Source organism: Strix aluco, chromosome 8 (genome assembly GCF_031877795.1).
Source record: "Strix aluco isolate bStrAlu1 chromosome 8, bStrAlu1.hap1, whole genome shotgun sequence".
Taxonomy (NCBI): domain Eukaryota; kingdom Metazoa; phylum Chordata; class Aves; order Strigiformes; family Strigidae; genus Strix; species Strix aluco.
Window position 1 is genome coordinate 10996139 of NC_133938.1, and position 13300 is coordinate 11009438.

Below are 13300 nucleotides of genomic sequence, written 5' to 3' on the forward strand. Positions count from 1 at the left end.
CCATCAGATTAACAGGAAGGAATTTTTCATGGTGATTAAAAAACCACCCCACACTAAGCTTCTCTTTCTCCTATCAGAATCTGTCAAGAAAAATAATTTCCTTCTTTTCACCCTATCATTGTAAATGGTTATTAAAAACAGTACTTCTCAATTTCTCTCTCTAGAAATGATTACATCTGAACTTGCTTCCCAAACTCATCAGCAAAGAATTTTAAACAGCAACACTAAACCCATATCTGTATTGAATGTCAGATTAACCTATGGAATATGATGTGGATATTTTCTATAATTTACTGACTTTTTAGAAACTAAATTCAGGATCATACTGTTAGATCATCTGCTTAGCTACACAGATGCTTAAAATATAGAAAATGAATATCCAAGGTCTTGCCAGTATCATTCAAAATATTGCGAGTTTAATTCCCAGACCTTTCTCCACACTGTACACTGTGTACGCCTGCAATCACACAAAACCTGAATTGCCATGGATAGCATAGTCCCAGCACATCTTCCCATATTCCCAGTACCAGCCAAATTGCCTGGAATTGCCCTTTCCTAAAAAATCTCACCTTCATGATGACAGGGTGCCAGAGCCTTCAGGACAATGTGTATGGCACTGGAATAGTTAACAGTATACCTGGTTCACCCAGTGCTACCCTAAACATACTACAAGTTCAAAGCAAATTAAATGTATTATTTGGATTAGTTCTCTACCTCAACAGAAGTTATGTGTCAGTAAAAATGTCATTTGCAAAGTATATTAACATATAAAACCAAATTAGAAAAAAGCGCTGCTGTTTAACTAACAGGTGACCCTATTTCTCTAAATAATCAGTTTATATCAGTCTTCAAACTCACAGGTCATGAATGAGCCAATGATGCATTTAATGTTTTTAGCATCTTCTGGCCTTTCTCTTCTCTTCAGCTTAGAAATCCCTTACTAGTCAGCAGAAAAAAAAGCCTTTGGATTTATTTCAAATTACAGTTTCTACAGAAAAAAATAAAGCTAAAAGCCCTTTAAACTTTAAGCAAGATTCTCATAGCAAATTATTTTCCCTCCCCCATCAGCTCTCCTGCCTGGGCAACACAAAGTTCTTCCATTGTAGGCAAAGCTAAGGATCCAGGTCACATCTGTGCATTAACCTGTCAGGAATATATGCCTCCAAAAGTTGCCCACTAATCTTTCATATCACTTAACCTCAGGGCTTTCCATAAGATTAAGGGTATTGGTTACTTGACCTAAAATAATTCCAGAATACATCTCAAAACAGACAAGAATTCCCACTTTCCTCAGAATATTTTCAGTGTCCACTCCCTGAGATAGATACATATATATTTCAGTAAGCTGAAGTGCCTACTCCATATTTCGTACATTACATCATGTTTTCAAGCCCAAAATACAACATTACGCAGAACACCATGGTACCACTCATGGTAACAAACATGACTGAAACCACACATCGGGACTTGGATAGGCAGATGACAATAAAAACGATGCATGCAAACCACATTCCCAAGTGGGTGGAACAGAGAGTTGCCCAACCCCAGGAATAAGTCAGCTGCCACAGCTGAGCTACAGATTACGCCAGGAGTAGGCATCTGCAGCCAAGGGCAGGGTAGTACACGCACATCCCTCCCTAGCCAGAGCCATGAATGACTTGCAATTCTCCAAGTCTCATTTCCTCTGCAGGATTCATTCCTATCTCTGTTATTTGGGACTAAGAGCACAGGGTCACTCTAATTTCATGCTATCAGTCAAGCAGCAGACTGTAAAGAAAATAGCTAGTTTCGTATTTGATCCCAAGCTTTTCAGCTGAGGTTAAACAGCGAAGGGTTTCTGAAAATTAAAGACAACCTCCGAGACCCCTGGTCACATCAGGAACAGCAGGTACAGTAACTCAGCTGTTCAACCTTAGATGCCAAGCAAACTAATTTACTATCAACTTGATTGTTTTCCTCAAGGCTAAAAAAAACTGTAGCAGCAGCCCTCTTCAAATACACTTGCCAAACTTATTTTAAAATTATACGTAGCACATAAAATATTATGTTTTGAAGATATAATTTCATTTGCAGGAAAAAGTAAATTTAAAGATTACAGCTTCAATTTTGCAACTCGAGAGTCCTAGATGTGGTGCAGAAGCATAGAAAAAACAGCAGAGCAAAAGAAAAAAGGTGAATTTGCTCTCATAACAGACAATCCATAAATTGCAACAGCAGTAGCTTCAGAAGACTATTATGATAACTTACTCCCTGAAATAAACAGCAACAGCTACCCAAAACGTGCGTGTGGATCAACGAAATAAAGAGTGAGATGCATGGTAGTCCTCTGTAAATAAAAGACGGGTTGTACTTTAAAACCTGAGAGATAACACACTTAAATGCTCCAGATCTTCCTTATAGGCTAATTTGTGCAAAAATGTAATACAATAGGGAGAGGGAATATTGAGAGGAATAAAACGCACGGCTTAGACAGCTCATTAATCTTTCCCATTACTTAATTCTAGTTTTACAAGGCCATGAAGCAGATTACTGGTCCACCCTACATGTAAAACAGCCTGCCCAGCACTGAACAGGCATCCAGAATAATGGGAGCAACTGTTCAAAAGTCTCTTTCATTTTGCCAGACTGTACCAGTTTGAGAAATGTAAGTCAAAAGGTCACGTTCTAAAAATTTCTGGAAAATGCAGAAAAGAGTGTCATCTTGGAGACATACAGGACTGCAGCTGTAATGCTATTGTTAGAAACTGCTCTTAAAATTACTCTGTCTTGACTTGCACCAAAAATTCCTTCAAGACTGGGCATGCAATGATCACAAGGAAACAGTCACAGCTGCTAAAAATGCCAAGAGCATTACAAATAAACAAATCCAGTTTTATTCTCTCCCCTGTTGTCTTGTACTAATATTAATCTATGATTAAGTCAGTTGTCATTTCTATTATACACACATCTAGTCCTTAAAAGGTTGTTTCTAAAAGAATTGACAGCTGACATCAAAGCTACCTGACCACTAATTTTATTTATAAAAGTCTTTAAACATCCTTTATTGAATTTAAAATGGAATAATCTAGCCCAGCATAATTTTAGCGAGTTTGGCGACTCTTCTGGTTTATCCTACGTAAAAGTTATATAAAACAGCGTGCATCTCATGAAAACTCCGACAGACCTGCTCACCAGCTCATATCCATTCAGTGCGCTGTTAATACCCACTGTGAACAAAGATCAAAGGTTGTAAAGAAAATTATATTTAAATACATTAGTTGAGAGACCATCTCCAACACTATAGTTGAACCAAGAAAAGGTACATGGTCAGGCTCAATATTAACATCATCAGCAGGCATCTCGCAACAGTCCAAAGGTTTCTGTTTATTCTGTCAGGCTGGTTTCTCACTGACTCCCCAGTTGTAAAGCATCTGGAAGCAGACAGGCAGAAATTAAGCGTTGGTGGTTGCTTTTGAGAGGCACTCTGCATGTCTCCAATTCTTTGCCAACGGTAGGCTAAGACTTTTGACACATCAACAGAAATTTATCTTTGCAATTGTATATTTCTCAACTAATTTAGACACAAAGAAAAATCTGTGTCAGACCAGTCTCTCAGGACAGCTGGATGGCTTGGTAACCCCTGAAATAAGACCAAGATTCCTAGTAAAGCTCTGGGATAAAGTCCTAGAGAAGAGAAACTTTCCAGTTCCTCAAAAAGCCTCAACAATGGAGGTGTCTCCCATCCTCTCCTAAAACTGCAGCAAGTCCATTCCACATAGATATTGTGAAAACACTCTCAGAAATTGAAAGCATAAGCAATCAATTTTAAAGATACTTAGTAATTAGTTCTAAAAGGAATTCCAAGCATATAAAGCTCCCTTCCCTTCATCTAGTTTATGACTGATAGCATCTGTAACCTCACGAGGCATCCATTAAGTTCAGTAGTTAATTACATCTGCTCTGACTGGACATTATTTACAGAACAAGCAGATGTCATTTTTCATTGCTTAGCTAGTCTACATGAGGCACTTCAGCTTACCCCTCTCAAATCACTGCTGCTCAACAGAGGCAGGGAGGAGGGACAGGCAAAGCATGCTCTGATGATTTTTTGCAAAGGAAGAGTTAAAGGTCGTCATCTACTTAATGAAGAAATCCACATGTTGAGCACCATTGGAATAAGCAGATGCCAGCCAGTATTTACATCTTTGTAAGCAGACAACAGAATTTTAATTCCTTTTTGCACTCAAAAGTGGAAGTTCTCTGATACCGCTTGTATCTGCTGGGCTCCAAACTGCAGCCAAACTGAAACATAAATCCTTGACAGAAGTGATGAAAGAAAGGGCTCTGTTGCTTCATTCCCAGATAATAAATATTTTTAACAGCAAAAGCAAATAGCCACAGAAGTTTTACATTTGTATTATGTGTATAGGAAGACATTCATCCCCTGGAAATACAAGGTGGTTACGCACTTAGTGTGACTCATTTCAGAGTTGTATCACAAAGTATTTCTACAACTACCTTTTAGTTCTGGAAACCAACATTTTCAGTGAAAAACAAACATTAAATTGAAACGTTCTCCTCTCATCTCTTTCACACGTACTTTCAAACATACTTAATTTTCTTAGGAATATTTTAATTAACCATGAAGACAAAAAAAATTGCAATTCAATGGTCCTCTCAATTTTGGTGAGGTAGAACTGTAATAACCACCAACCTTACCCCAATTTTAAAATTATAATCTGGGACTATCTTAATTTCAAGGGAACAACACTGACAATCACATTCACATGTGACAATGCTCTGAGGTAGAATATAAAATGGTAAACTGCAAAGTGGTACTAGGCCAAACCCAAGACTAATTTACAGATCAAAATGAGTGTGGCGAAAGGTTTATACTGGTGTATGCAAGACAATCTTCAGGCTTACAGGAGGCAGAATGTACCTCAGGAAAGCAACATCTATTGCTTTCAAAATGAAAGACAGCAGAGCTGGGAACCATAGGCACTGACTGACCTCATCCCAGGGCATATTTTTAAATAACCACATCCAGTCCTGTCCTTCAGGTCTAACATACATTGTGCAAATGTCAAGTGAACTAAGGTTTTTGGATCACTAAGATTTCTCATATGAAAAAGCATGTGATACATCTAAACATCTTTCACAGATTTATTTCTGAACACCCTTACATTTAATACAGTTGGATAATTCAGACTTTCTTGGTGCCAAGAGATCTGTTTCAGAGTAAAGGAAAATTCATCCCCAATTAAAGTACTGGTAAAATACAGGCACTCACTCCCAAAGCACAGATTTGAGAAACTGCAGACTGTGCCTAATGACTTTCAGTTCTGATGGGCGATTAGTGTGCTCTGTAATGGACTGGCAGAAACAGCTGATTCTATTACAAGGACATGTTCTGGCTAGGATTTTCTTTCTGTTGCATTTAAATTATAAATATGAACTCTCTTGAAAATATATGAAGACAAAAGACATTAATCAATCTCTAAAACTTCTGTCTTCTGTCCTTTACCGTACTTCAAATTAGAACAAACACTGACTTCATCACCAGGAAAAGCCTCTCAGGTACTCAGGACTGTCTGTACCATCATTATTCTTCCATACTATCAAGCACCCAGATATCTTCATCCTCTACACCTTTTGGAAAAAACTGCAAGTTTTGTTTCATTCAGGTGTTAGCTTCAAAGGCAGGTTTTAAGGTATATTCCAGTTTGAACTTATGGGTACAGAAGAAATTTCTGAGGTCTTTGCAAGATTTGCAAATTCATCAAAAATTGTCATTGAACAGTCCTCTTCTCCACAGAGGATCTGGGAAGGGGCTCCTCCTGAACCTGACAGATCTCACAACAGCTAGTCTAATCAATGTCCTTGTTCACACTTTCAGGTTCAATTCAATATATGGTTAAAGCATTCGGCTCATGGTAGCTTCTGGGGAGCCAGAAAGTCTTTAATACATTAACTCAACATGTTTCATGTACTATAGAAGAACCAGAACACCAGAATCAAAGTCCATGCTTCTCTCATACACATTTCATACAATCTAAAAAAAGTTACACATACTGGAAAGAAAAAGTAGCATGTAAAGTATAAACCATAACAGGCAAATTTTTAGTACATCAAAACAATTAAGTATGAAAGTGGTGCAAGCACCCAAAAAACAGCTGTATACCTGTGCACAAGCTTTCTGTTGTTTTTCAAGTTTTGTTGCAAATTTCTTTTGCCTATCCCACTCCACTAACAATCAGCCCCAATTCAACAGCTTTTCTCAGAGCAGAAGTTACAATTTTGATGTATGTTAGAAGACATTTTATACAAAGGATTTTTGTTGTAATGTTAAAATGCTTAATTTTTATGATGCCCGCTAATGAGAAAAAAATTCCTACAAGACTTTCTACAGAACGCTTTGTATTTCTGTTTGAGAAGGACCAAACTACAAAGAAAAAGATAAAAAGATAAAAGTTTAGTGACCCTCTGTGAAGAAATAACCTAAGTAACTTGCAAAGAAAGACTCAAGATCTAATTTGCCAATAGCAACCTTCTACCTATATGCTCTTTGGTATGATACATTGTCTCCTCCATCAAGAAAATCCTTGATTTATTTCCTTTAGATGTTTAACTCATTAATCCATATTTAGACATTAATGTTTTCTCTCAGCCATTCCTACCACAAGCTGTACTGGTGCTCACAAAATTCTCACAAGAGAAGTGCAGCTTCAGCAGCCAGAACCAAGGATTATTCAAAGAATTAAAGGGATCCTGTAAAATCATTCATTCCATACACAAAAACTGAATTAAGTTCATCCATTCTCCTCTAAATTTAAATTGTCATAACTGATATTTTTCCTTTCAATATACTGTTTAAAAAGTGATAAACTAGTTCCAACATATTCTGACTGCAACAAACAGGTTCAAAGCTCTTTCAACATCTTTACACTTTTTCATTTCTCTCAAAGGACAGCAAAGAAAAGATAGTGATTCCTATTTAAATCCTGTTCTGGGGGCTAAAACATTACACCAAATTCACCACCGCATTTTAAGCATTTCAGTTTACTTAAGCAGAAAGATACGCCTTCAGAGAGAAACTTTGGGGATTTAAGGGTTTATTTCTAATACAGACTTTGTACATGTTGAATTCAGAATTTTAACATGGGAAAGCAAAACCAGTATCTAGTCCAGAAATGACAGATGACTGGCTACAGGGGGACTTCAGTAACACACGTAAATCTAAAGTAACCCCAGTGCAGCTTTTGGGGTTACTGCAGATTTACATATATGCTAAGTGATATCTTAGACTTGTCTCACTTACATGATGAAAAAAAGGCACAGGTAACACACTTGGGGTTTTTTTCCACTGTTATTAATTCCCCACTACCTTCTTAAATAATTAATTAGACTATGATTTTTTTTCTGCCTATCATTTATTTTTATAGAAGTATTTATCTCTGAAATAAATTAAAACATCATCTTGACTGATCTTATTTAAGATCTTATCTATTTCTCTTACCTAACAAAAATACTGAGATGGCTCACAGAGACAAGAACTATCAGAGGTTTGGCAAAAAACCTACGTATCTTCAGAGAAAAAAGTAGTTATTCAGATGTAGCAAATCCACTGTCTTTCTAGGAGATAAGCCCCTGGGAAAGTGCATTGCTTTGTTCAAGTGGTGTTGGAATATTTTTCAGCTGGAGGTAAAGCAACTCAAATCATACTCCTTACTCCACCTGAAGCTGTAAGAAGCTAGCTAGCATTTATGCCTAGTCTGCTTAAATTGCAATCTACAACTTGCTTAAAAAAATAAAATCAATAGACATTATGCCTACTTATTTAAAAATCAATAGACATTATAGATTAATAAAATATTCTTTTCATTTTCCCAATAATTCTAATTGAATATTTATAAGCCTCTCTATCCAAGTTTAACTTTAAATGTAGATGTACACAGAACATTTAAATGTGTACTGGTTCTAGGAAGCAGAATCTGTACTGTAAAACAAACTAGAAAGAATTATTTGCAAAATAACTACTGAAGAGTACTAAACCTTCTTTTCAATCTTAGTACTTCAGGTTTCGCTAATTTCACTATACTTAAATAGCATTCCACTGCCTGTTCAGTCCTAGAGAGATAATGAACAAGATATAAAACTGATAAAGTAAATGACTGACAAAAAGATAGAATTTTCAAAACAATATAGGGACCTCACTGCACAAATTTCCATTGATTTCAATGGAAAAAGTCAGAAGTTACATTCATTGTGCTGTCCGAAAATCTCCATCTCTGGTATCCTTCATACCTAACAGGCTTTTAGCTTCATAGATTTAAGTATTCCTATCAAGGTAAAGAAGCCTCTGGAGCCTGAGAAATGCAGGGAGCAAAAAAGGGCTCAAAAAGCCAATAGGCAAATAAACAATAAAATAGCAAGACCCAGGAAAGCGAAATGAGTCTGCCTACAATGCCAGTTACTTGCCATGTGCAGTACCAAGCAACAGAGCAAAGCAGAACTTATAAGTGCTTCCACATTGATTCTGGAAGCCTGGAACAAAAAAACAGAAGTATATTTGGCATCAAACAACCATCCTCTGCAAGAGGCATCCCACCCACCTACCCACAGGAGGATAACCTACGGGATAGTGTTGTCAGTATCTACTTTTCAGGAATGATGGATTAAGATACATGGGCAGGGAAGTGGCTCTGTACATTAAGTTTACCAGGATAAAAATATTACAGGAAAAAAAAGCATCATGGTATCTCTTTGGGCAAGAATCTCATCTTGTAATAACAAAAAATGCAGTTCCAGGACTGTGCTACCAGCTCTCAGATCAGGACAACGACAACAATCAGGAAACATTAAATAAGGTTAGGGAAGCTGCAAAGTTAGGACAAGTCATAAGAGTGAAAATTTCAGTTGTCCACATGGACTGGGCCAGTGCCTCATTAGGATAAGCAACAGAGAGTGTAGTTTAAACATAATAAAATAATTGCTTCCTGGAAGACCAGTCTGAACTCCAAGAAGACATGTTATTTTGGATTTGTCTCCAGTCTTCCACATTCTTTTTAATTTTTAGTGGCCATTGCATGATTCTGTCTTGACTGAGGTGCAGCATTCCTCCTGGGCAGACGTCTTCAATCCCAACAGGTTGATCAGCTCCCATTACACTTAATCCCTTTTTTTTACGCCATTATGACATCCACACATGGGGGCTGCTAATCTCTTGTCTACCAATTCCCACACATGGAGCTGGCAGGTATTACAGAGACTGTTATCGCAGAAATCTTGTATTTCAGTGTCCCACTTGGCACCCTGAAGTGAGCCTCAAGAACATCCTACATCAGAAATCCATTTAACTGCATTTACTAATAGATTCTCCCACTATCACAACCAGCTTCCCCTTATCCTTAGGGATCACCTTTGCTGCTGGAGCCTCCTCAGTCCAGACAGATACAGTGACATCGCCTAGAAGGTGGGTCTTGTCCAAAAGATTGGGCCCGTGCTTCCCAGCAGGTTCTTTTTCTGAAATGCATATCCTCAGCAGCAGCACAGAGGCTGCCACAGTTAAAATTGGAGTACCCTATTTTGTCTCTGTAGGTCTCATCTGTGAACCTCTCTAGTAAGTTGGTCCACTTCAGCTACTTTCAGCTTAAAAGAGCAAACCTATTCTCTTAGTGCTGGGAGCTCCTTGAATCGCATGCACCCCAACTACATAATCATATATTTTGCATTCTCGGCAATACTGAAGAACCCTTCACTTAAACATTAGATTTTTACTTGTATCTTGTGTTTAAAATGTGTTAGGTATTGGAAGCTATTATTACTTAAGCTTCTCTTTTAAATAAGTGATTAAGATAGCTCCTTTCCCACCCTATTCTACTTTTCTTAAGGAAGGTGAGATATTATCCAAAAGCATGTTCGGTTTGTTGTTCTGTTGGGTCTGTGATTTTAATTTTTTTTAAATGCTGATGTGAGGCATTCTCTCTCTTCACTGATGGCTGGCTGATGACAGCCAACCTTTTTGTTGTCTCACTGTACAAATTAGAAAATTCTGTTACTTGCACTCCTGCATCTCTGAATAGGCTAAGCATTCTCAGTATCCCATATGTTCAGACAGAAAGTTGGGTAATGTTTTAAGCATGTGAAACATCTTACATACAGAAGTAAAAAAGAAAACACAAATATCAGAAGTAAATTATTTTCTTGCAGCAAAATGTTAGATAAGAGGCCTCAAGGCTTTCCATTAATTCCAGCATACAGTACATTAGTACATACTGCAGAAGACCAAACATGCAGATTATCTGTAAATCCCTAGCAGTGTGAGGAATTTATTAGGTGAGTAGTCAACACAATGCCAGAATTGATATATACACAAGTAACTACTCATATACCCACATAAGGCCAAACTAGCACTGATTTTGAAAAAGACAGGAGAGAAACTGTGAACAGTTCACTGAAGACAATGTACAGCTGGAGTTTGGAAAAAAAGCAAGCAAGCTGTTAGTGTCAAGAACAGGATGGAACATAACATGGAAATTATTATAATGCCATTAGCTCAATCAGAAACACATCAGCAGCTATGATGCCATGTCTGGTTCTGGTCATGTCATTCACAAAGACAAATTCCAGGCTCCTAGCCAAGACAGCTAGCTACTATTCTTAAAATTAATTTTCTTATTTAATATATACTTGAGCCTGAAACTAGGTAAAAAACAAAACCTCCAAGCACCAACTTCAAGGAACAAGTTTTCAGAACAGAGGAAATAACTTGTCCTTCTAGCCAAAAGAAGAGACGTAGCTTCAAAGGTCTGCAGTGTGACAGCACAGGCCTTGAGCAGTGCCTTCCATGATGAACTCAGCACAGAAGCGTCTCTAGTTCATCTAAAAGAAATGAATATTGAAATGCTGGCAGCCATCATTCCTGCAAAAGTAGTCTTTGGCCGCAGCGAGGACAGTCTCTTGGATTCACTGAGTAAAATCAAATGAGAATTCCCATGGAAGGAAAGCTACTCAGAACAAAGGACAATGCTGGCACAAGAAATAATGCATACAAATGGGTGCATGTACATGTGCTGGAAATGGAAATTAAAAGTTTCTAATTTTCAGAGGACCACACTTCTGAAACAGTAGCAATACAGATTATGAAGTACTTACATTCTCTGTGGTCCTAAAGATACAATTGGACAGTGTATACATATATTATTCCATATAGACACACTCAATTTCTATGAATACACACACATACAAAAAAATTTTATTTTCTTGGGATAAATGGAAAACTCACACATTTTCATTTGTACATATGCAAACTTAAAAAAAAAAAAAAAAAACAACAACCAGAAGAGCAAATTTTGTTCCAATGCACTGATGCAGCACAGATTGCAGTATTATTTTTAACACCTTTTACAACCAACTTCTTTCTCTGGAAAACAAAAGGCTTAAAAGCCACAGGTTTCTGGAATACATTTTCTAGATGTGCAATTTATGGAGGCATTCAAGAATTGCTTACAATATATATAGCAGGCAAACTGTGAAAGCTTAGCATAAGAGGAATTTTCCTAATCTGCTTAAGAACAGGATTTTTTTTAGTGACAACATGGCTGCTGCTATATGCCTGTGTTTCTCTGCACTAAGCCTGTTTGCTTTTTGTTTTCTGTTTAGTTTGATTCTCTGGGTGGGATTAATTGGTTTTTGCTTTTTTGCCTTCATGGTAGGATCGCTTTACTATCTGATTTTACGGCTGCCATTGCCATTTTCTGTGGGGGCACTTTTTCGTTTGTTTTGTGGCTCATCTTCAGTGGATCCTCTCTAGTTACATACAAGCTTTTTGGCTTTTCCCTCCACTCTGTTAGTACACTGTGCTACAAGTGACTTTATGAGAGATTAGCTGCAAGACTATCAGCCCCAATTCTCAGCAAGTGAAGACTACAGAAGGATCTATCTGCTGCTGATACGCTGAGGTCACAGCTGAAATACTTCTTAAGCCACAAATGTATTGTTTGGGATGGATGGAGCTAAATCACCACATCTTTTCACAAAAGGATGCGCTCCAGGAGTAGGAATCAAACTGCTCAAGAAGACACTGCGAACCAGCATTTCTTCCAGGAGAAGAAAGAGCTACCAAGAATCCAAAGGTTTTCTCATTTGACTCCCATTCCACCAGCAACTATCATGTGCTGTTATTTCTGGTTTTTTCATCTCTAAACAACAAGGCTTTAACCACTGAAAAAGAATTAGCACCTTCAGGTTAATCAGTGAGAATATTTAATTTTGATTGGATTTTTAAATTTCATATTACACATACTGATATGGACTTTGGAGATATACCAGTTGATTAATCTCCACCATTAACACTGAAATAAAAGGAAAGTGACAGGTCTCTCCTGATCAGTTTCTGGAGATGAAGATGCAAGCTTTATAAAGTGAGAAAGGATTATTTCAGATCTTCTAACACTGATTGCTGGCAGTGTTGTTAATGCATTAGCAGCTTGTATTACTTGTAGAAATTAAAATTCTATGTACTTTTGAGAAAGTTCTACTTTGTCCACCACTGGGGGACAAAGGGAGTCCATCTGGCTATTCTTTAAGCATTAGCTTGTTATTATGTCTTGTACATCAGAAGGTAATCTCCCATGTCCAAAAACCAATTTCTTGTAAAACTATGTCAACTGGTTGGCAGGTTGTCCCACTTTTGCCTTCTGAAATGTTTTTGTCTGTTGAAAGTTCAAATTGTGTTTAGCAAGTGTTCTTATTCATATTTTTCTGTCCATGGAGTTCTAATCTCTTTCCGCCAAGCAGGAGTTACTCCTGTAATCCCAGTGGCAATATTGGCTGCCCTTACAAATTGCAGTGAAGTTTTTCCCATTGTTTTGAGACTGTCTTTGAGGAACAGCACAAATTATCTTATTTCTCAGTTAATTTTCAAACTGCCTGCAAACCAGGCTGTAGTCAAACTACTGAGAGTAATCAGGTAAGGACAGGACACAAAGCTGCCACATCTCAGGTCAGATGCAGTAGCTAGCCACATGCACAGCTACAAGTCCATGACAAGCCTTACTTACATTATCTTCATTAACTTTCTTAACACTCGCCTGCTCTGGTGAATTCATCTGATGTTGAAAGCTGACTTCTGTTTCTATTTGTTCTGAGGTTGGAATTCCATCAAATTTGCAGCTATGTCTTTAATCGTCCAGACCAAAATAGTATAGATGAATTTTTACCTGGATCAAAAATAGGAGACCTTATTCACATTACTAATGTTAGCACTTTTCTTCTAATGTTAGTATTAATGTTTGTATTTTTTTGTTGAGCTAATACT

The 13300-nt window shown here is 37.4% G+C and overlaps 1 protein-coding gene across 8 annotated transcripts in view; it reads right to left on the bottom strand.

Annotated features, from left to right (window-relative positions):
• MAST2 (microtubule associated serine/threonine kinase 2) overlaps nucleotides 1-13300 on the bottom strand; it is a 198194-nt gene that overhangs the window by 117462 nt on the left and 67432 nt on the right. The window contains exon 2 of one of the 8 annotated variants that reach the window (XM_074832143.1): nucleotides 13044-13202. The exons of the other annotated variants lie outside the window; for them this stretch is intronic. Within the exon in view, the coding sequence (XP_074688244.1) occupies nucleotides 13044-13091 (48 nt within the window). The 5' untranslated portion in view covers nucleotides 13092-13202. The remainder of the gene's footprint in view (nucleotides 1-13043; nucleotides 13203-13300) is intronic. 8 annotated transcript variants of the gene reach the window in all.